This window comes from Lactuca sativa, chromosome 7 (genome assembly GCF_002870075.4).
Source record: "Lactuca sativa cultivar Salinas chromosome 7, Lsat_Salinas_v11, whole genome shotgun sequence".
In the NCBI taxonomy this organism is placed as follows: domain Eukaryota; kingdom Viridiplantae; phylum Streptophyta; class Magnoliopsida; order Asterales; family Asteraceae; genus Lactuca; species Lactuca sativa.
The window spans coordinates 183,734,914-183,760,256 of NC_056629.2; the positions used below are offsets into that span (position 1 = coordinate 183,734,914).

At 38.7% G+C, this 25,343-nt stretch overlaps 1 protein-coding gene across 1 annotated transcript; it reads left to right on the top strand.

The window, feature by feature from the left end:
• Window positions 1-10,512: 10,512 nt before the first annotated feature.
• On the top strand, window positions 10,513-12,490 carry LOC111913974 (B-box zinc finger protein 23). The gene is made up of 3 exons (XM_023909701.3): window positions 10,513-10,852; window positions 11,465-11,851; window positions 11,949-12,490. The coding sequence occupies exons 1-3, from the start codon at window positions 10,670-10,672 to the stop codon at window positions 12,150-12,152; spliced, it is 774 nt and encodes a 257-aa protein (XP_023765469.1). The 5' UTR covers window positions 10,513-10,669; the 3' UTR covers window positions 12,153-12,490.
• The last annotated feature ends 12,853 nt before the right edge of the window (window positions 12,491-25,343 follow it).

Consider the following 25,343-nt stretch of genomic DNA (forward strand, 5'->3'; position numbering starts at 1 on the left):
GCATGATAACTAGTGGTGACTAGCTCCATGGAAGGATTTCGTTTAGAGGTCGTGTGAGGCAACTATGTGGGAGTCCTTTAGCTCCGCGACCGGGCCGGGGCCCAGTATTTCAGATGATTGGCGAACGAGATGAGGCCAAGCAGGTCTTAGTAGATTTTGGAAATCAGTCATGTGGCAGCATATTGCTTCATGCAGATCAGTGTACGGGCAGTTTCCGCTTTTGGGCAGTATTGGTATTTGTGTTGGGTTGCAAATACAGACAGAATAATAGATTGCTTGGGTGATGCTAAGTGACCTACAGGGATAATTGGTTCTGTGATTTCAGTTTTCACACCGGGGACCCAAAGCGGATAATATTGTGATACGTTCCTGAGGGGGATGTTACAGATGATTTAGTATGAGCAGTCTGCCAGGGAGCTAGACCATCCCCAGACTTCAGATTTTGAATTGGGTAGATGTGATCATTTACAATGAATTCATTTATCTTCAGGTTTCGAAACCCTGCAAGGATTGGATTCGGTTGCCGTGGGAAGGCTAGGGTATTCTTGTAGTGGTGGCCATGTAGGTCAAGTTGTCTGGTGGGTAGTAAATGATAAGAGACGATTTCGAGGATGAAATCAAATTTAATTGGGGGAGAGTTGTAACATCTCGTTTAAAATATAGGGATTTAAATAAAAAACCCGTAACCCCGAGAAGTAATTTATTATTATCTTATATAATTAGAGTCCAAAATTTTAATAATAATTATCGGAATGTTAGTTTCGGGGGTTAAAGAATAATATTGGACTTAATTTGAAAGGATATTGAATGGATGGGGCTAAAATAGTAAATTACGTATCTAAGTTGAAATTAATTGGTCATGGAGGGGCCATATAGTAATTTATGGATCTTAACTGAGAATAATTTGTAGAGGAGGGGTTGTTTTTGTAACTATTGGACTTATATTGAAAAGTTTATGGGAGCAAGAGTTCAAATGGTAAATTAAGGATAAAAATTTAAAGAAAAGAGAGATGAGGGACTAAAGATGTCATTATGGACAGAAGCTTGTATGAATCGGGGTTTATAACTTCTCATTCTCGAAACCCTAAACCTAAATGAACAATAGCCGCTACCTCCCTCACTACCCTCCCTCCAGCCACCACCCCTCCCCCTAACTTCCGGCCTCCACCACCATTGCTAACATCCCAAATCATCGAATCCAACCATCGTGCCTCGTCCTACTGTCCGGAAGGTACATTGGTGACCAAATTCGGAGCGAGAATCCTCAGCATGAAGGGTGTGAAAAGTCCACAGCTGCTTCCCAGCTGAGTTTGTCTGCTGCTGTGTTGTCGTGATGCTGCTGTGCCGCCGACAAAGCAGTGAACCACAAGACCGGCGACCTCTTGCTCCTGTGGACCGGTCGGACTTCTGTGCCCTCCTCCGTCTTCTTCTGTCGCCGCTGTCGGATGTTGGGGGCAGCGAAGAGCTCCATGGGGGGGGGGGGGGGGAGGGGGGCGTCGGAGACCGCATGACGAGAGGTTAAACCGGAGCTATGGTTGTAGGAATGGCAGGTCAAACCTGCTACTGTTGGGTGTTGTTGCGACCGTCTGCCGCCGCCAGTCGCCATATCGCTGCTACTGCCGCTTTCCCGTGTTGCTGATGTCGTCGCCGCCCACCACAGGTAGGTGTTGGGTTTCTTTTCGAGCCAAGCTGCACATGCTGTCTCTCCTACTGCTGTGATTTTCATGTACGATTTTGGTTTGGCCGGAAACCATGGAAGACCACCATGGCTGCCAACCATGGTGGTTATTGCCGCCTTTGATGTTCTGCCACCACCAGTCGTCGCGTGGTGGGGGCTGTGTGTTTGATGTAGTGTGTGTTATGTGAGTTGAATATCATGATGTAACTTTGTAATTGATCGGAATAGTAAGAAAACTCTAAACCACCACCAGCCGCCGCGTCGGGTGGCGGTGTGTCGTGTTTGGGTTGTGACTCGTTGGATGTTTGGACAAAGGGACTACTAAACCCTAATGGGCCCTATGAAGCCCTAATGGGCCCTATAAATCCCTAATGGGGCTAGGGAACCCTAATGGGACTAAGAACTTGGTTTTGGGCCTATTGGGCTAAGATGGGTTAGAAAACCCTAATGCCATGAAACCCTAATTTGGGACTTATCGGGACCGCATTAGAATAATTTAATGAACTTAAAATATTAAATTATAATCATTGACAAATAAACCTAAGGCAATAATGGACTTAATGAATTATGTCCTTATTGGATTAAGTCCTTAATGGGTTAAGTAGGAACATGATGTGTGTGAAACGAACTAGTTTTAACCCTACTAACTTAAACACAAAGACAAACACACGAAAGACAATGTACCTATCGATTAGCAGTTTAGTTCAGGTAAGTAGGGTATCGAACACAGGGAACGGTAAACAATTAAAATAAATGCCAATATTATCTAATTAAAACAATTAATAAAAGTAGGGGGTTTCTCTAGTTTTGCAAGACTAGAAACTTAAACAATCAATTAATACTTAAACAAAGACAATTAACAACTAAGAAGAACAAGAAAGGACAACTAGATTCAATGATAAAATAGACTTCTGTTTAGATTCGATTCACTTATTCCTATGGTCGATTTCGTGGCAAGTGCAATGAATTAATACATCAATGATTACCGATTCCTAATATGATTGGGTTCATGTTCATTATTACCAATCCTTTAGTAGACAAGTTAATTCAAACAGTGATCAAGTGATTAAATTAACAAGTTTCCTAGTGTTCAATTCGTATCAAGCAAGACTTATAATAATAGTTAATCAAATTTGTTCAATTCAATCAACTCATGTATAGAAGTTCATCACACATGCTCACACATTGATTTACATATTTTATAGTTAACCCTAGTTTCATATTCACTATTCCTAGGCATACAATCTTATATTCATAAAACTATATGAATCAAGTAATCAAGAAGATGTTCATGCAACTCAATCACTTATTTGTTAACTAAAAACATTTATTATCAATACATAAGGATCTTAAATAAGCTTAACAAGATGAATAACCAAATTAATATCAATTCAACCACTCAATCAAACTATGTTCATAAGATTATCTCATCCAAACAGAAGTAAAAAGCTTTTAGCTCATATCTAAAGCAAGTAATAACCTAAAATCAAAATCTAATGATTCAAACATGGTTCAAAACAAAGATTAAGAAAAGAAGAATGATTATTTGCCTTTTATTCTCTTCTAAATTGTCTCTTATGTTGCAATCTCGAAAATAGCAGCTCCAAGAACCCTTCTGGTCTTCAAAAGTCGCAGCTAGCCTCCACAAAAAGTCAGGGTTCGAATGAGAAGTGTTTCTATATATAAATTCTTAAAACAAACGTCAAATCGACGAGTTTTCACCACAAACTCGTCGAGTTTTTTCGATAATCCGCGTATACAGCGTGTACGGCATGGCATCTTCGAATCTGGAACATTCTAACCAACTCGTCGAGTTTGTGCTAAAAACCCGTCGAGTTTCTTTTGGAATCAACATTTTCTCAAAACACGAAAGTCGTCCGAAATTATGTCTAGTTTTCATAACATTTTGAATCTCGTCAATCGGAGTTACGGTTCATGAGATATGGCCAAAAAACTGATGAGGGGTCAAGCTGTCCAGCAACATCCTTCTTTCTTCAAAATCCAAGATCCAAGCTTCCAATCACTCAATCCTCTTCCTTTCTCACCCGAGCATGTCTTTTATTGCTAAAATTGAAATATTAAGCTAATTAAGTATCTTTTGTTCATAAAATGATATAAAATCAACAATAATTAATAAGATAATGAATGATTTCTATGACTAAATAAGCTCATATCAGAACACTTAACCCTAATCATCATTTCATGTGAAAGCCCTAATCTTACTTAGGCCTTGAGTTGGGCCTTTCTATTGGGCTTTGGTAATTGGATTATTAATGGGCCATCCAAGAATAATCATAAGGACTAGAATATTTTGATGGGCTTAGGGTAAGGCCCATATGAGGGTGTGGGCCCAATTTGGAAAATCAGGCCATATGTTGGGCTTTGGCCCATTACTTGACTATTAAGACTTTAGTGTGTGAGTTGGACTTTGGGATTGGATCCCAATTATTAATTGGGTATTGTTTGACATTGACAGTTCGAGAAGCTGTTAACCAGCAGTTGGAGTTTTATCTGTGGGACTTCAACAGTACCAGGTGAGTTATCATCACTATATCAACAGGGTCTACGGCACCAAGGCCGACCCTTTATGATTTACATCCTGATTTAGGATGGTTGCTATGTTATTGATATGCTAGATTACATCCTGGTTTAGGATGGTTGCTATGTTATTGATATGCTAGATTTCATCCTGGTTTAGGATGGTTGCTATGTTAGATTTCGGATAGATCGGTATCCTGGTTATAGTATGCTTGTATGCTATTATGATCTGTTAGATCATTATCTTGGTAGATAGGATGTTGTTATGCTATTATGATTGTTATATCGGTATCCTGGTTATAGGATGTTGCTATGATTGGTGATATGTTAGATTGGTACGACTGTTATATATATATATATATATATATATATATATATATATATATATATATATATATATATATATATGTAAGTGCATGATATTTATGTACACATGCTTGTTTGATTTGGGGTTGGGTTGAGGCAGTCCTGCTTTGTGTTGGAGGCCAACATACCCAGGGCGGTCCGGATAACCTGAAGGCCCTGCAAAGGGATTCAGTCAGACCGAAGGCCTGACAAGCGGTCCGGATAGGCTGTAGGCCCTACGAGGCGGTCCAGACGTGCCGAAGGCTCGGAGAACAGTTCATAGAGACTGAAGGCCTGTGAGGCGGTCCAGTCAGGCTGACGACTTATTATGCATGTTGTTCTGTATTGGTTATATGATATGGTTATGTTTGTATGGCGTTGGTATTTTGGGGAAACTCACTAAGCTTCGGGCTTACAGTTGTTGATTTGTTTCAGGCACTTCTAATGATTGCGGGAAGGCGAAGGCGTGATCGTGCACCTCCTCATATATTTCATGATTGATTTTGGGGATACTCTGATGTCTGAACCATTTTGAAAACAAACTGTAATAACTTAATGGTTTTAAAATGTATTAAAAAGTTTAAAATTTGCTTGAATTTTATGGGTGTTACACATACAAGCTAGAACTACCCGAACAACTGAATGGAATTCATAACACTTTCCATGTGTGTTATTTGAAGAAGTTCACAGGAGAAGTTCCTAACATGATTCCAATATCTGAATTAAGAATTGATGAGAACAAAAGGTTAATTGAAGAACCAGAGGCAATCGTTGACCGAAAGACTAAGAAGTTGCGACGCAAGATGGTCGAATTAGTGCTTGTCCGATGTAAACATGCAAATGGGCCAAATCTCACCTGGGAGACGGAGAGTGACATGATGAGTCGCTATCCGCATTTGTTTGTTGATGTGCGATTTCGGGGACGGAATCATCCTAAGGTGAAGAGAATTGTAACGCCCGTGTTTCTAGGCTAGGCATTAATGATGATGTAATAGTCTATGTTAACCTTTGTAACTCGTATTGAAATAATAAACATGAATTATTTGAGTATTATGTGTTTTGTGCTTAATTGTGTGACTTAAATGAATTAAGGATAAAAAATAAGCGTCAAAATGAAATGTTAGATAAACCCAATATCTATGAAGGATGTGGTAGTGGTCGTGACGAGGTTTCCGAATATATAAAGAATGCTAAAATCCGAGTTATAATGAAGAAGTTATGACTTGCCGAAGTTTCGCGACAGAACCGACACGATGCTGAATGACGTAAAATGTGAATTTAAGATAGAGCAAATTAGTGATCTAAACGAAAGTCGTAGAATAAGTTAAATCGAGAGCGTGCATAAGAAGAACGTCTAAATCGGACTTCGTATGAGGAAGTTATGATTTTTCGAAGTTTCGACTTAGCGGTATGCAACCCAAAGTCCGAATATGAGATCAAGTGATTTCTAGCCGAAACAATCTAAACGAGAATCGAAGATCTCGTCAATAGTAACCCAACGGTGAAAAGACAGATGAAAACTGATGCCAGATGAAGAAGATATGATTTTCTAACGGAGTTTTCCTGTCCCGGCCTACTAAAAATAATATAATAAAAAATAAATCAAAATTTGCCAACAGAGTCTAAACGAGAGTTGTAGATCATAATCTCACCTACGCGTGGATATAAAGAACGTCGAAAACGGAGCTCGTATGCAAGATATATGAATTTCTGAAGTCCGGAGCACAAACTTCGAGGTTGTGTCAGAGCTCACGATGTGAGCACAATGTTCACGACGTGAGCACAGACTAGAATGAAGAACGCAGTGACCTACTGACCTCACCACATGAGCACTATAATCTCACGACGTGAGTACAGAAAATGGCCATATAAATAGAAGTTTAAGGCCAACCGAGTTTTGTTGCTCAATTCCTTTCATCTCTCCCGTATTACATTGTTTTACGTGCAATTTATACCCCAAAGCCACGGTATCATCCCGAGACCCGAAGCGAGTCCCGAAGCACCGAAGATCTCAAGAAGAAAACAGTTTCCGAGTCGAAACTCTGTCCGCGAGAAACCCGACGTGTGAAGAGATCACAGTTTCACTGAAGAATACTACTCTTAGAGCCGTAGTGCTGTCCGATCATCTTTTGATCAACTGAGTGCATATTGCTTTTCTTCTAACACATAGATACGAAGTATTTTCTACAAAATACGTTTTATGTGTTTGTATATTATTTGCTTATTTTAAATAATTTTTGAATGAATGATTTGTACAAGTTTTAAGCTGTATATAAATGTATATATTTTTATCTACTAATATGTTGGGTAGAACATGGGTAGACAGTTTGTTGTGTGATGAAATAAAATGATGAGAGACCTCGATGTTGATGTTGTTAATCTAGTAATCTAGCGGAGTATGGATGACGACCACAAACTCTTTCTAGACTATTCAGTGGAATGCTGACAAGTTCATAACCTGTAGGTGTTGTGAACGATGTGTTCACCGGTGTACTCTATCCCTCTCATGGTTGCCTTTGGGACATCTATTGTTGAGGAAACCCCTTTGCAGTAATGTCCATCCCGATGAAAATCCTAGATTAGATCCCTGGTAATAGATGTTGTTTTAGGGACGTAAAGTGAGGATAACGGGAATAGGTAATCGGGTTATTGTTAGTTGGTGAAATTAAATATGATTATTTATTGTGGGTTGAAAACCCTATATGCTCACCAGGTTCCCAAGTCTGACCCACTCAGTTTTATTTGCATTACATGTAGCGGCGCGAGAGCATAAGAGGGATGAATCATCAAGTTATTTTGGTTATAGGGCAATAGTTGCATATAACCGTTGTAAGGCTTATATTGTGCCGTTTATGCTTTTGTGTCTGTATCGGAACATGACATCCCGAGTTTTGATATATAATGAAAATACATCTCTTTAAGAAATGGTTTGATAAACCTTATTTTATCATGTATTGTTTTGGGGACAAATTCCACAACTTTTTTAATCAAAGGATTACTCTGAAAATAATTTTAAAAGCATAAATTAAATCGGTCTTTTCTGGCCGTGATTTTGGGGATGTCATAGGTATTATCACTCATGTAAGTAGATCAATCAATATTATGACTTGAAATCACTGATAAATCTTGTTTATTGGTTCACAATAACGATAACGAACTTAAACATAAGTTACACTTAAAGTGTAATAAGCGTAGCTTAACTTACAAAGTTTCTAGCAAAAAGTTTAGAATTGCGCGGGCAGAACTTCGAACCGAAAGCTCCTTACATACTTCAGAGACTCGCTAAAATAATACAAAGGCTAAGAAAATTTTGACTCAAGGGTGGGAGGTCTATAGAGAGTTTATGGGTTGAGATGTGAGGAAAATGAGCTTTCGCTTATATATATATATATATATATATATATATATATATATATATATATATATATATATATATATATATATATATATTATAGGGGGGGGGGTCGCATCCTATAAACAGGCGCGCCGCGTCTTTTGGCTATGCGGATCTTGTCAAATCGTACTGCTTGTCTCTATTATGTCGGTCCACGTCCTCCTTCTAAAAGTTGCGCGCGTTGCGTGTACATATTTCAATTTTTCTAAAAATTGCATCTTCTTTATACGAGTTTCGTTTTTGACGTTCTTTATATCTACACGTAGTTATCGACGAGTACTACAACTTTCATTTAGACTCTGTCAGCTAATTCTCACTTTATTTTTTAGTTTATATTTTTAAAGGCTTAGACTGTTAAAATCCGTATAAAATCATAACTTTTTCATACGAATTATGTTATCGATTGTCTTTATATCGACGAGTTCGTATTTGCGGGATCTTCAACTCTTGTTTACATTGGTTTGGCAACCCATCAACCGATCTTAATTTTGATTTCAGTGTTGCGCAATGTTGTGTTGAAAATTTGAAAAATCATAACTTCATCATATTTAGTCAAATTTGGACGCTCTCTATACGCACGCTTTCACTTTTATGATTACTACAAACTTTTTAAATTACTTAGGCTAATAAACAACCTATCTCAGATTCATTTTTTACGGCACACTCTGCCGTATAGGCTAAACACGAAACTTTAAGGGATCACAACTTTTTCATACGAAGTCAGATTTAAATGTTCATAATATTATATGAGATCGCCATCACGACTACTACAACTTTTATAAAAAATATTTATCCTAAATAATATTTTGTTTTTGAACGTTTATTTGTCGTAATTCACTAAATTTTATAATAATGTTTTCTACAAATATTTTAAGTCCAATATTTGTCCATAAAACATGTATGCAATATATAAATATTCTTTATATAACTTGCATCGCATACAAAGGATTATTAATTATTTACGATTATCCTATTAATTATAAACAATTATTATATATTATATTTTAATGTCTAGCCCAAACTTATGGATGTTACATAATCCTAATTCACTATTTATACATTTTTTACAGAAAAAAAATATGTATGAATAGGATCTTAGTAGACAACCGGAAGATTGAAAAAGATCTTGGTAAAGTACACTAATATACTTTTGTTTTAACTTATAAGCTTTATTATATTATTCTTCTCTAAAAATTGATTTTGTCATAAAAAAAACTAATTTTTGCTATCGCTTCAACGACTTATATCATACTTAACGAATATTATATCGATCCAACCAATCCATTAACCGAAAAACCGATGTGATATTGATATCAATATGCCTCAACCGGTCCATCCATGTAGGGGTGTGCATTTGGACCTTTGGATTTCTGGACCATACTGGATCTTGACCGGTTTTTAGAGTAGGTCCGATTCTCAGTTCTTTGAATCATACACAATTGGTCCGGGTACAAAACCAGATAGGTCCCGTCCAGGTTTAGGTCCAGTCCAACGGGTATTCGTTTTAAATTAATATATAAATTAACTTTGGTGGGGCGTCAACGAATTGTACCATATGCACTTAAAGTTGTACTGATCCAACAAGTAAAAGAATTGGAAAACTCGGACCTGGACTTGGATGTAGGGCGTGTTCGGCACGGAGCGTTTAAAAGCTTCTAGTTTCTAGCGTTTGACAAAACGCTCCGTTTTGAACAGAAAGCCTTGTTCGACACTACAAGCTTCTAACGTTTAGTTTAAACAAAACACTCCAAATTCAAATGCTACTTCATGTAGCGTTTAACAAAACGCTACAAGTTACAAGCTACCCGCTACCAGCTAATTTTGCCAAACACGCCCGTAGACCTGTAAACCTCAACATGCTTAGTCCATGGTTTACCAATTTCTGCAAAACCAATCCGATCGATCCGATCCAAATGCTCGCCCCATCGTTAGAGGCACCCTAAAACAACCTGATTTCAGAACCAATGAGCCATTTCCAATCCAATTCGGCCGGTCCAATCAGTTCCAAAAATAAAATAGAGTTAACCTTGCATCCAGGTGTTTTTTTTTTTATTTTTTTTAAAATGTTTTCGGTTTAAGAGTAGGATCTTACAAAAATCTTACCAGATTTTTTTTGACATATCTAGGCGCGTCGTGGTTCAAAATGCGGCGATATCTATAAAAAGGCGGTGTTTATTGCGGTCGACATCAACCAATCGGCTCACCGCCTAAGCCTAAATGACTCGGTCATGTATGTCTAAAACATAGCCCAACCTAAAAAATGATCAATGTTTCCAAAATTAGCCGCTTTTGGGATTGGTCCTTGCGGCATTGGAACTTGTTCACAAGCCACATAATTTGGGCTACCCATACTTCCACACATGCATCCCGCCGCGTGTCTAACCGCTTCAACTGCATCAACCCAAAAATCATTATAATTTTAACGCACAAATTTTCTATTGATTTAATTAAATTAAAAAACATAGTATATCGTTTTAATTTAACTTTATTAAAATTAACGTGACTAGTCACTGTAGTACACATCAAACAGCCCATACTCCTTTTTTAAATGCGAATCAGCACATGTTCTCATTAAACCCCCCACTTGATGCTTCATACCCTTCCTCTTTCGTTTCATTCTCTTAAACCATACCTCCTTGCCTTCATCTCATCAGCTGTTTACAAATACAGAGAGAAGATAAGAACCGAATGTTTTGGTGAGACAATCCGACGAGATGAAGATTCAGTGCAACGTATGTGAGATGGCGGAGGCGACGGTGCTTTGTTGCGCCGACGAGGCGGCTCTATGTTGGAGTTGCGATGAGAAGATTCACGCTGCCAATAAGCTTGCCAGTAAGCATCAGAGGGTTCTTCTTTCAAATTCTAATTCTCAGATGCCTAAGTGTGATATCTGCCAGGTATAATAATCAATCATACACACATATATATATATATATATATATATATATATATATATATATATATATATATATATATATATATATATATATATATATATATATATATTTTTTTTTTTTTTTTTTTCTCTCATGTGTTTTCCTTTTAACTTGAAGATTTTGATTACTTAATTGAAATTTGTATGTGCGTTGAATCGCTTCTGGTTAGCAATTGGTTGTTGATTGAGCTATTTATGTGATTTATTGAGATTCAGTTCTAAAAGGAACTGTTATGATAAACTGGATGTATCATTTAGCTTGTGTTTTCGCTGATAGAGCGATGAGGTTTTTTTGTTTAGTTATCTCTGCGCTCTGTGATCGTGTATTCTATTCTCTTTCTATATGCGCTTTAATCTCGTTAAGAAATGAAAACTGATATTGATCGCCTGATAGTTGATACTAATTTTAATACTACCTATGGCATCAATGTCTACAGTTGAATTTTGATACTAATTTGAAAATTCTATAGAAAAACCTGATTCATGAAATGCTATATTTTCGAATTCAAGGTGTTTAGGTAAAATAGGTAATTCAAGGTATTTAGTTTTGACAGCAGATGATATTATTATACAGGAAACAGTTGGTTACTTCTTTTGTCTGGAAGATAGGGCTTTACTATGCAGAAAATGTGATGTTGCAATACATACAGTCAACACTTTTGTTTCATCACACCAGAGGTTTCTGCTTACTGGAGTGAAAGTAGGACAAGAAGCTACAGAACATGGTGCACCATTGACTTCCAGGAAGTCAACCATCACCAAAACTACTCTCCCTTTGTCTCCAACTGACGAATACAACAATCTGCCTCCAGTCCAAACTGCTGAAACTGACTATTTTACCCCTACTCCTAGTTTGCCTCCTGTTGTAGGTTCTTCACCTGATGGTTTTCAAGAATGGCAGCTTGATGATTATCTTAGGGTTCTTACTGATATTAACTGCATCGATAATGTCCCCTCCAAGGTAAACACACCACCTTTCTGTAAATCACTTCATGTTTTAACTATAAACTTTCATGTTACTTCTTTGTTTAATGTAACCACTGATGGAATGGTGTTAGGTTAATGATGGGAACTGTTCACCAATTCTAAAACGAATGGAGGCAGAATTAGATGAAGGTTTAGGTCAGGTGCCCGATGCATCTTGGGCAGTTCCACAAATGTGGCCCAAAAATAACGATCATCATCATCATCATCATCCCCACCATGTGCCAGATGTATGCTACACACATGTGCCAGATGTAAATCTATATCGTTCCTATTAAAAAGTACAAGTAAGCCTAAAAAGGAGGAGACATTTATAATAAGTCGTCCTTTTCTTGTGGTCCTTTGGTATTTGTACCATTTGGTGCATTTTTGAAAGGACAGTGTTTTGTTTTCGTAATACAGGAATGATAGTGTTAACTGTTAGTTGTTAGCTTTAAGTTCACGTTGTTCTGTGTGATGTTTGTAGTCTATAGAATTTGTTACAAAAATGAAAAGTGTATGAGTGGTGTACTGAGTGCCTCTGCTTTTTGCAATATGTTCCTGAAGTTATCACTTGTAGAGCATGAAGATAAATGTACACTTGCTTTAAGGTTAAAGAGATGATATTGTATTGTTATATGTAGGTAGCTTTTCATTTTGACAGGTTTGGTAAAAATAATTCCAATTCAGAATTATGTCTTCTTTAGTTTTTAAAAGAATTAGTCAAAAAATTTAAGGTGATTCCTCCAAAAACCACTTGTTTTCTAATGAGACGCACCCAAAATTTATTGTGGAATCACTGTTCACTGTGAAACAGAAAAATACTCTGTATACTGATAAATTGTTCCTTGTATTGTGAAAATTTTCATATTTTTATAAAACTCATGATTTTTATCGGAAAAAAAACATTTTTTGAAGTTTCTTTTTTCCTGATAAGGATATTCAAGGATGATGTTCGAAGTGAACACTGAGCTTCATATTGCGAAGATGAAGTCTTAGGTAAACTTTGTTTCCGCAATATCAAACTCTATTTTGCTATGAAAATGGTCTTTAAAAATCTGTCACAAAAAAACTTCAAAAAAAATGTTTTTACTGAAAAACACATCATTAGTTTTGTAAAAATATAAAGTATTCACAATACAAGGAACAATTTAGGAGTAGTTGGTGGGATTTCTTAAGCTAATTTTTGTGAAAAGCTATTTTTTTTTTCTCTTAAAAGGACGAAAAGACATCAATTTACAATGAGATTTTTGATCTATCCGACCAGGTAGATCGGAGCTCTCTACATGTAACCAGTGATGAATCCTTGTGTATTTGCTTCTTCTTAAAGATGATAAAGCATCTACATGACAATAAGGAATAAAAGATCACATCATCAAATCAGTCTAGTCTTCAAATCCTTTTGTATTGAAACCAAAATTCCCTCTTAGGTTGCAAGGTCGCAATTTCTGACCGAATTTAATCAGCCATTTTGCAATCAATAAACAAATTATTTACACATAAGAAGACACAATGGAGACAGTATACATTAAAAGTGTTGTAAGAAAATGAGACTTGAAAACACCGGAAACTTTACAGAAATTATGAAATTGGAACACTTGGGCTAAAATAACAAATCTTTTTTGTGGGCTAGTGACCCACAACCGAAGTAAAAAACAAGAAAGTGTTTAGTGAAGTTATGTAGATGTGTATATAATCGTCTTTATTGGATTCAAACCGGTTTGGATCCCATCTGGGTTCGAGGAGAAATGTATACCATTGTAACCGGTTTCAGGTAAGATTGAATTTAGATTGAGAAAACCGATTTTTAGTTTAGGTTCCGTTTGACAGACTAACTGAAAAACTAGTTGTTAGTTGAAAAACTAGTTGTTAGTAGAAAAAAAGAATGATATTTGATAAAAGTTAGCTGATAAACTAGTTAGAAGATAAAATGACATAAAAAATATTTACAAAAATATGTTTATTATAATTAATCATGGGTATATTCAGAAAATTTAAAAAAAGCTCCTAAAAACTACTCTAAATAGTTATTTATTTATTTCTTATTATTTTTTAAAACTAACTTATAAGTTAACTTATCAGCTACTTTTTGGTTTACCAACCATAATAATTTAAAAAAACTTGAAAAATAACTTAGTTTATCAGCTAGTTATGACATGCCAACCATAGTCTTATATGTTTACTAATTAATACAAAAAACTAATTTCTAACACTTATTTAGGGAAGATAGAATAGTAGGAAACCAAATACAAAAGAAGACATGATTTTTTTTCTTTTCTTGTTATCAATATTATCTTCCAAACTTGTTAATCTAGAAGCATTTTTTTTTCTCATTAGTTAGCTTTTGACAAAATGTCAATTTAAACAAAAAATTTTGTTTGATAATACGAGCTTTTAACTTTTAGTTTAAACAAAATGCTTAAAATCTAAAGACTATTTCATGTAGCGCTAAAGAAAAAGCTATTGAGGTTTTGAATTAATTTCCAAAATTGCCCTTAAAATTATATTTATATATTTGTTTGTTTTAAATAATTGTTCTTTTATGTAATTTCACACATTTCAAAAAATTAACTATTTTTGTCAAACACTCATATAACAAATAAAAATTACAGCTTCCAGCTACCACCCACCAAGTACCAATTAATTTTGCGAAATACTATAATGTCCCAAAAATCACAATGAAAATTTTTATTTTTAATTAAAGTAAAATCATGGTTTCCAACCAAAACCCAAGTAATAAGAAACCAATGCCAAGTACAAATAGGGTTAATGAACTAGAAAGGTAACGAAATTTGGTCTATGTTCACATTAAAGTAATCATGTTTTTTTCGTATACATTTAACCATTGAACTTGTTTGACCTGTTCATAATAAAGTAATATGAATGGTAATTAGCGGTAACATTACCCTATTATGAACAGGTCAAACCAGTTTACTAGTCAGATGTGTACGAAAAATACATGGTTACCTAAATATGGACAAAAACCAAAGTTCCTTACCCATTTTGGTAATGTTGGGTTCTTTATGTTAAGTGCAAGTAGTCATAAGATCCATTGATGTAACATGAAATTAGTTTGTCCGGTCTTTGTGTATGAGGAGATAGTCAAGTCTTGGGCCAACCCAGTTTAGGCCCAACTAGTTAGGGTTTAGGTTGTATATGCTTAAGGGGCTAGATTGTATGTGCTTTAAAGACCTAACAACACAACCTAGCCCATGACTAGTTGGGACTAAACTGGGTTAGACCAAGCCTAACGTAATTGTTCATTGAGTGTCGGAGCCTGATTCCAAGGCACAGTCACTGACACAGTTCTTGTCCAATATTACTAAAACGGGTAAGAAACTTTGGTTTTTGTCCATATTTAGGTAACCATGTTTTTTTCGTACACATTTGACCAATAAACTTGTTTGACCTGTTCATAATAAGGTAATATTACCGTAATTACCATTCATATTACCTTATTTTGAACAGGTCAAACAAGTTCAATGGTTAAATGCGAACGAAAAAAACATGGTTACCTAAATGTGAACAAAGACCAAAGTTGGTTACCTTTCTAGGTCATTAACCCGTACAAATATTCCAAAATCAATGTATCATAATATCTCCAAAACATGTCGTCAAAGGATGTGTACGATCACGCATTTGCTTTCCCCCGATCATTTGAAGTACTTGAAACATAACACTTAAATCGTAAGCCAAAGCTTAGTGAGTTCCCTAAAACACCACCACACAAATATATAACCGCATGCATACTTGGCCCACAACCATCGGGCTTGATTACCCCTAAGCCTACAACATGAGTTTGGCTTGCCTTCCCGGCCCACAGCTCATGTCTAGATTGCTCCCGAGCCCAAATCATAAGTTTTGCTTGCCTTTCTGGCCCACAACTTATGTCTGAATTGCTCCCGGGTTTGTTGGCTTCCGCATAAAGCAAAATTGCCTCAACCTAACCACGTTATGTCGACATATGCAACATATAAACATATAACCATCAAATAGATAATCATACAGATCTAACAGATCACTACAACATGACAAAATCCTATATACCAAGATACTTAACTGAATGGACCGACATTGGTGCCTTCGACCCACAAGTAAAGTGAGGAAACTCACCTTACAGTCTGAAAAATTAGTAGAAAATAATGTTTCTCCAAGTGTCAACTGTACATGTCAACTTTATAACAAATAATGACCTAAACTCAAACTATAACTCAAAATACCCAAAATACCCCTAAGTCAAAATTCAGGTCAAAGGTCAAAAGTCAATGGAGTCAACTTAGACTGAGTATGCTCAGCGTACTTAGCCACTACGCTCATCGTAGAGCACTATTGGCTATATTACGGGGTCTCGACTAGGTACGCGATGGTACGCCCAACGTACTCAGATGACATCCTTTTTCTCAGTTAAGTGCTTACTCTATTAAGACACCACGTCCAAAACTCATATCTAGTTCCAAATAACATTCTAAGTCATTAAGTTTCCAACTTTATAACTTTCCAAGGCTAGAAAGGGTCCAACAACTAAACCCTAACTTAATATACAAACCAAAACCTTGTCTCATGTATGAAGAAAGGAAAGGGACCAATATCACATTTTTATGGTTCTAAGCACCTAAATATGCCTAGAAGGACAACCCTTATGGGTTAGAGTAAGCCATACTCACGAACACCAAGATTATCAGACTAAAAACATAAAAACCTAAGTACTAGAAAGATCCAAAGCAAATATGCATCAAGATCCGAACTTTTTACCTCCAAAGGATGCTTGAGGGTGAGATACTTCTAGATCCAAGATGCCTTGAGCTTCCAAGATGATTCCACGATCTTCTCCTTCCTTCAATAACACCAAATACACACTCTCAAGCTCAAAATGCTCACACAATAGATTAGTGTTTGCAAGGGGCATTTTTAGGAGATGGAGGTTGATGAATGAAGGAGTATCAAGGAGTTAAGGAGGTTTACATAGTGCTTAGACCCTAAAAATTAGGGTTATCTCATTGGTCACGTATGCCCTGCATACCAAGGAGTTCGCCCAACGTACTCACTTCAATCCGCATCCCACTTTGAAGAGCTATGCCATGCATACGCCTTAATACGCATGACGTAAGGACCCAAAATGCAAAAAATATTCAATTAGGGTTAAAAATGGAAATTTACCTGAATCGGGTGTTACAGTTCTCCCCCACTTGAATCAAAATTCATCGTCGAAGTCCGGTGCCACAAATAACTTAGGTTAGTGCTCTTGCATCGCTGCCTCGGTTCCCAAGTCCATTCAGAACCTTTCTAATGCTGCCACTGGACTTTGACCAATGATACCACCTTGTTGAGCAAGGCCTTCGTCTTTGTATCCAAAATTGCCACTGGCCTCTCAACGTAGTTTAGACGATCAATAATCTGAATATCATCCGAAGGGACTACTGCTAAATCATCAGCTACATACTTCCGTAGTTGAGAAACATGAAAGGTGCTGTGAATGTGGCGAAGTTCCTCAGGAAGATCCAATCGATAGGCCACTCTACCTACCCTGATTAGCAATTACTCAAAATGGCCCAATAAATCGGGGTCCCAATTTTCCGTTTTTCCTGAAGCGTATTACACCCTTCCGTGGTGATACCTTCAGTAATACCATGTAGCCGACCTGGAACTCCAACTCGGATCGACATATGTCAACGTAACTCTCCTGATGACTTTGAGCTGTTTGTAAACTCTACCTAATATGCTGAATAAGCTCTGTTGTCTGAAGAACTACCTCGGTCTTTCCCATGACCTTGCGACCGACCTCTCCCCAACAGGTTGGGGTACAACACTTCCTCCCATAAAGAAGCTCAAATAGCAGTGCACCGATATTGGAGTGATAGTTGTTATAAGAAAACTCAACTAGAGGAAGGTAGGAGTCCCAACTCCCACTGAAATCTATGAAACAAGTTCTCAACATATCCTCAAGTGTCTGAATGGTCTGCTCGCTCTGTCTGTCCATCTGTGGATGACAAGCAGTGCTAAAGTGCAACCTCATGCCTAGTTCCTTATGGAATCTTTGCCAAAATCGATAAGTGAACCGAACATCTCGATAAGATATAATAGAAACTAGAACACCGTGCCGAGCGACAATCTCGCACATGTAAACATCGGCCAATTTCTCAGCCGAGGAGCTTTCCCGAATAGCTAGAAAGTGGGCACTCTTGGTCAGACGATCCAGTTTAACTCATATCGCATCAAATCCCTTAGCCACCATAGGTAACTTACTGATGAAGTCCATGGTGATCTGTTCTCATTTCCATATGGGAACCTCCAAGGGATGAAGCTTGTCGTGCGACCTCTAGTGTTTGACCTTGACCATCCGACATGTCAAGCTCCTCTCAACATATCAGGCTATCTCTCTCTTCATGCATGACCACTAGTAACCAAGTCTCAGATCCCGATACATCTTGGTGGCTCTAGGGTGTATCGAAAATCTGGACTTATGTGCCGCCTCCAACACAGCCTGCCTGATCCCACCAAATTCTAGCACCGAAACTCGATCGCACCGGGTCAACAATCCACAACTATCAGTACAAACCTTTCAATCTCATCCCTAATTCGCTCCTGCTTCTAATTTTCCATCTTGACTCCTTCGGGATGAGCCTCCTTAATCAAATCCAGGAGCGACGAGTCGATAAAAATCCGCATACATAAGCTCCCAACAGAAGAACTAGCCAAATTGCGGCTTAAAGCATTAGCAACCACATTCGTCTTCCCCGGGTGATAAATAATATCGTAGTCATAATCCTTGACCATGTCAAGCCATCTACGCTGTCTCATATTCAGATTCGACTGATCCATGAGATATCTCAAACTCTTGTGATTCGTATAGATGGTACACCGGACCCCATATAGATAATGCCACCACATCTTAAGGGAAAACACCACCACCCCAACTCTAGTTCATGTGTCGTATATCAAACCTCATGCGACTTCAACTGCCTAAAAGCACACACAATAACTCTCCCTCACTACATGAGTACTACCCCAAACCGGTGATGGAAGCATCACAATAAACAACAAAATCCTCCACACCCTCCGGAAGGATCAACACCGACGCCTTACATAACTTATGTCTCAGTGTCTCAAACACATCCTGCTGCTCATGCCCCCAATGGAAATCCACACCCATCCTCGTTAGATGAGTGAAGGGTACAACAACCTTGGAGAAATCCTGATTGAACCTCCGATAATACCCTGCTAATCCCAAGAAACTCATGATCTATGAAGGAGAATTTAGAACCTCCCACTGCATGACTCCCTCAATCTTGGCCGGGTCGACCAAAATCTCATCCTAGTTAATGAGGTGTCCCAAGAACTGGACCTCCCGTAACCAAAATCCACACTTCGAGAACTTCATATAAAGCCTCGCACACCTTAAAACTCCCAGAAGCTCTCGAAGGTGCTCCTCATGTTGCTCCATGGTCTTGGAATAGACCAGGATATCATTGATAAATATAATAACTGATCGATTGAGCATCGACCTGCACACTTAATTCATCAAATTCATAAATGCCGCTGGAGCATTGGTGAGACTAAAAGGATTCATCATGAACTCGCAATGGCCATAATGAGTCTGAAATCTTGTCTTATCCACGTCCTCCTCCCTGACTCTTATATGATGATACCCTGATCTCAAATTGATCTTGGAGAACCAAGATGCACCATGAAGCTGATCGAAGAGATCATCAATTTGTGGAAGTGGGTAACGGTTCTTCACCGTTAACTTGTTCAACTCCCGATAATAAATACACATGTGGTAGGAAACATCTTTCTTCTTCACAAATAAGATCGACACTCCACAAGGCGAACTGCTTAGTCTAATAAACTGCTTGCCCAATAGCTCCTGAAGCTGAGAGGATAACTTCTGCATCTCTGGTGGTGCTAATCTGTACGACGCCTTAGAAATCAGGGCCGCATCGGGAACCAAATCAATCCTGAACTCAACCTGTCTCTCAGGAGGCACACCGGGTAATTCCTCCAGAAACACATCTGGGAACTCCCTGACTACGGGCACATCCAAAACTGAAACCTCCTTCCTGACCCGAGTGTCAACCACATATGCGAGGTAACCCATACACCCATGTTGTAGATACTATCGAGCCCTTGCAACAGAACAAAAGGCTGATCCAACCCTGGTACCCTCTCTATAAATAATCACTTCTCCCCCACTTGGGGTTCGAACTACTACCTGTTGACCCTCACAGTCAATCATCGCACCAAACCTACTCAACTAATCCATACCTACTGTTACACACCCCTATGGGAATAGGGATCATATTAATCGTGTAAGACACCCCAAAAATCTCCAAAACGTAACCCTGCAAAACACTTGATGCAAAAAGCCCGCGCTCGTTGGCGATGGAAACTTGCAACCGGTACTCCAACTCTCCAAGAGGAATATCAAAACTCCTACTAAAGGATTGAGAAACAAAGGATCGAATCGCACATGAGTCAAAAAGCACAAGAGAAAGCAAGGAATTCACTAAGAAGGTACCTAGAAAAATCATAAACATAAGTATACCATAAAATAATTTGACAGAATAATAAATGAAAACATACCAGTAATGACGTCTGACCCCACCCTGGCCTCCTGTTCTGTGAGCTGGAACGCAAGGACCTTGAGCCCTTGGGGGCTCTGCCCTACCCTGGCGTCCATCCGTGATCCTTAAAGTAGCCGGTTTTGGAGCCTACATTGGTATCGCTGCGAAAAAGGGGCGGTTGGCCTTCACGTGGCTAACCTGATCATAGTGATAGCAAATTCTGGTGCTCGGTACTGGGGCCTGCTGACGACAATCCCTATAAATATGGCCCTCCCTACCACATTTGTGGCACCCCGAAGAAAACTGAAAAATACCGTCATGAACATTTCCACACTTGCCATAAGTGCGACCACTCTGACCTCCTGATCGTGAATCAGTAGGCTTGAACTGCTTTGCTGCAGGCTCTAACCTCCTTGCAGCATCCTGAAGCTCGATGAGGGTATTGTATCGCTGGGTAGACACAAACTCTTGAATCTAGGTTTTGAGCATGCTCAATTATCATGATATTTGAACTTACTCTAATGAAGCATACTCAAGACGAAAAAGAGCCCTCTCAGTAAACATCTTGGTGATCTCCATCACCGTCTTTGTCGTCTATCTCAAAGAGAGATACTCCTGAGCCAAACTTTCTCTCTTTCTCCACCAGGGGAACATACATAGTGCATAACATCTCAAAGAACTGCTCCACGTCACTGCATCCTTCTCCACAGGAGAATAAGTACCAGTTTCTAACCTCTACCAATCATTCACCCTTAGCCGAAGAAGGTTCAGGGCACACTTGACCTTTTGGCCATCCGGACACAAACATATGAAGAAGTAGAATTCCACATCAGATAACCACCTCATCGCCAAAATCGGGTCCTTGACCTCATCAAACTCTAGGAGCTTCGTGTTGTTGAAGTCCTGATACTAGAATGATCTCCCCCCTGAATTCCTGCTGCAACAACAACTTTGGTAGCTGCTGTAGCAGCTGCCTCTGCCACAACAACGTACCGCTCATTGAACAACTCAATCATAGCGGTCTTAATAGACCCAAAGACCTCGAGTATGGCACCCTGGACAACAGCAGTGTAACGTCCCCAAAATAAGACTAAAAATTTTCATTTTTAAAATTTATAAAATGGTAATGCAAAACATCTGATGGGTTTTGAACATTCTAACACTCCTATGGTGTTCATACAACCCTAGAAACCTTGGATCTATGTTTTCTCTATTATACATGCAAACTTTGATTTTTCCAAGGTTTCATTCTAACTAGCATATCATGGGGTATATGTAATACACAATCTAGTAGAATGACATACCTTTCTTGTAGCTTTGATTCCTTCAGACCTTGTGAGCCTAGCACCCTAAATGTGATGCCTCAAATGCTTTGAGTAGGGATGAGCATAGGCGGGTACCCGCCTTAATTATCTGGAACCAGAACCAGAACTGGTTCCGGTACCGGGTACCCGGTTGTTTTAAACATTTTTAGTATTTTGTTTTTCATTTGAATATTTTGAATGTTTATTACGAAGCTTAAACATAAATAATACTAAACACTCATGATTTTTCAATGAATTATACTTGTGCTTTAGAAAAGTTAAGCAAAATACAAACATAACAAATATAGCTACTGGACGGTATGTAACTCCATTTGATAATACTAAATACTCCAAATATTCATTCTACTATATTAACTAAAAAATTGGTGTACATATTCTTTATATATATATATATATATATATATATATATATATATATATATATATATATATATATATATATATATATATATATATATATATATATATATATATATATATATATCGGTTCCGGCGGGTACCCAGCGGGTAGCGGTTCCGAAAAAATGAGAACCGGAACCGGAACCGTCTAAGGCGGTTCCGGTTTCGGAATCAGTAGTTCCGAGACGATTTCGGTTTCGAAGGCGGGTAACCGGTTCCGATGCTCACCCCTAGTTTTGAGCCTTGCTTTTGTTACCATTCTACTGCATTTCATACATAGAACAAACCCTGAACTTGGACTGACTTGATTTGGTGTTGAAACTGGTTCGATTTACCCAGTCCCACGAACTGTTCGTCAACCACGACGACTCGTCGTGGCCCTCGTCGTGGTGGGTACTTTTGCAGTCAATCTATTATATCTTAGTTGTAATGATGCACCTGGTTCTTTGGATGTATTTTGTGGTTATTTTACAGACATGGCCAACCGATCAAGACGCAACCAACCCGGAAGTCGTTCGGACTTTCCATGGTACACTTTTCCACGAAATGTTGGGCCCGAGGTTTATGCCAAATAGAATGCAAAGCTGGACTGGTTAAAGCAACGAAAAATTCATGTGCCCGCAGTGGTAGATTGGCAGTGGATGAGTGAAACCGGTTTGATGGAAGCACTTGAACCATAGCTTGATAAATCATTTAATGGAGTTCATGGGCAGTTTCTTTGTCTAGGGTGGAGGCGGATATTCCAAATTCAAGAGATCGTGTATAAAGAACTACTCATCGAATTTCTAGCCACGGTGTCTTTTGCAAGGAAGGATGGCATTTATACTAACAACAACCTCACTTTTTGCCTCGACGGTGAGATGCACACTCTTAGCCTTGTGGATTTTGCACTAAGGACGGAGATTTACCTTCCGTCCGAAGTTCATTCCGAGTCTTATCAGCAATATATTGCTGGTTGTGTTAGAAAGACAGAGGGGTTTAAAGCAGAATTGCATTGGAATGCAATTGCCAATGGAGCCTATGAAAAAGGAACATCACAAGATAGTGATATCTGTTCTCCTATCCATCGATTATTGCACCGCCTAATCACCAACACTATTAATCAGCGACAAGAGGGGGATAAGTGCCCAACTATAGACGTCTTTTTCCTATGGGCCCTTACTTCCGAAAATACTCATGTGGACCTACCGTTTCTGTTGGTGGATTTTCTTGCGGTCCGAGCGGGAAAAGATAGGCAAGGGTCTCCGTTATATGGTGGTATGTTGATTACCCAGCTTGCGCGTTCATATGGCATACTTGAAAAACGCGAAGCCATGATGTTAATTGTCGAGCCCCAAAATCCCTTTTCTACACTTCTTTATAAGAGGGCGAGTATTGTTGTTGATCATGGATTTGGTAATTTTGGTATTCCCAATGACAACCCGCGGGGCCGAGTTCCGAGGCGGGTACGACCACAGGGAAATGCACCCGAAGAAGAGGAGCCACCAGTTGTCCCAACCAATGATGACATGCCCATGGATCCTTATAACCTTGCTATGAGGAGGTTTGATAACAATTTGGCACGGGGTATCAACTACACTAACATGGGATTGGACCACCTCATGCAGCAAATGCATGTGACTCGACCCGCGCATTTCCCTCCTTCATATCTATATATTCCAAGTTGGGAGGAATTATGGAGGGAGAAACAAGGCGGAGCAGGAGGAAGTGGAGGAGGAGCAGACGAGGAGGAAGATTGAGAGCATTTATCCTTTTTAATTTGGTGGTTTTTGAACTTGTTTCTCTATGTGTTTATTTGGTTTGGTTATGTACTTGAACAATTATGTGTTGGTTTTGGTTGCTTGAAATGTGTTTCATACTTTTATTACCTTTTTTTTAGTTCCAGGTTATATTCTAGAGTCCAAGTGAGGGTATATGTAACATCCCAAATTTCGAGTCCAAAATTTCAATTTTGATATAACGATTTAGAAAAACATTTATAAGAAAACATCCTCAAGTCATATCATTTCATAAAACCATAATCTCATGTTTGAAATCGTATCATAAAAGTAGTAACAATGTCAGAGTACAATCCCAAGAAATCTCATAGTGCGGAAATCCAAAGCGTGTGTATGATGTGCAACTACCACGTCGGCTCCTTCCCCTTCGCTAAACAGGTACCTGAAACAAAGCTGAAAACTGTAAGCACAAAGCTTAGTGAGTTCCCCCATCATACCACATACCATACAATCACATAGCCTACATACTGCTGGGCAATTCGGGGGTGCCCGACCTACCCGGTACGACCATTCTGGGGTGCCGACCTACCCGTGTCAAGCCATTCTGGGGTGCTGACCTACCCGTGTCAAGCCGTTCTTGGGTGCTGAGCTACCCATCGGTCCTAACAACTGATCCTCGGGGACTATTCCACCCATACTACTACTACTATCGCATATATCATAACATAATCATACTATCAGACATATATGGGGTGTCCTAACTACCCTTCGGTCCTAACAATCGAACTTAGAGAGTATTCACCTCCTACTACCACTATCACATACAACATATCATGCCAGTATACAAACATATCATAACGTACTGTCAGACCTATCTGGGGTGTCCGACCTACCCTTTTTTCCTAACAACCGAACTTAGGGACTATTCTCCCCCTTTATCACTATCACATATAACATATCATGTCATCATATAACATATCAGGTAGTAGCAAACCTAGGTGATTATCACAAAGACAATCATCTAACATACAACTCCTACTGGTGGGCCAACATTGTGGCCGTAGACCCACCGCTACTGGAAGGTAACTCACCTCATATGAATGAATGCTATCCATCCAACTGAGAAGTCTCTGTCTGCTGCTCCGGCGATTCTCTGGCTATAAATCCCATAAAGACACTTAGTCAGAAGCTGATAACTACTCTTAGGGTAAAATGACTATTTTACTCTTAGCCAAAGTCAATATCCTGGTCAAAGTCAACTTCCAATTGACCTGACTCGCCGAGTCCCTATTCTTTCATCTGACCCCCTCCCGACTCTACTCGTCGAGTGTAGCAAAGACTCGACGAGTTCTCCTTCTATAATATCATCGAATGAACCTTCATCCGACTCGCCGAGTTATATGAACAACTCGTCGGGTTCACCTTCTTCTATGAACATGTCCAGTCTATGACTCGCCGAGTTGTATGAACAACTCGTCGAGTCCATC

Excerpts from the sequence above, each read along its gene's own strand:
- LOC111913974 (XM_023909701.3), top strand. The coding sequence starts at position 10,670 with ATGAAGATTCAGTGCAACGTATGTGAGATGGCGGAGGCGACGGTGCTT. Across the intron at positions 10,853-11,464 it reads CTAAGTGTGATATCTGCCAG|GAAACAGTTGGTTACTTCTT; the intron begins GTATAATAATCA and ends ATTATTATACAG. Across the intron at positions 11,852-11,948 it reads TCGATAATGTCCCCTCCAAG|GTTAATGATGGGAACTGTTC; the intron begins GTAAACACACCA and ends GAATGGTGTTAG.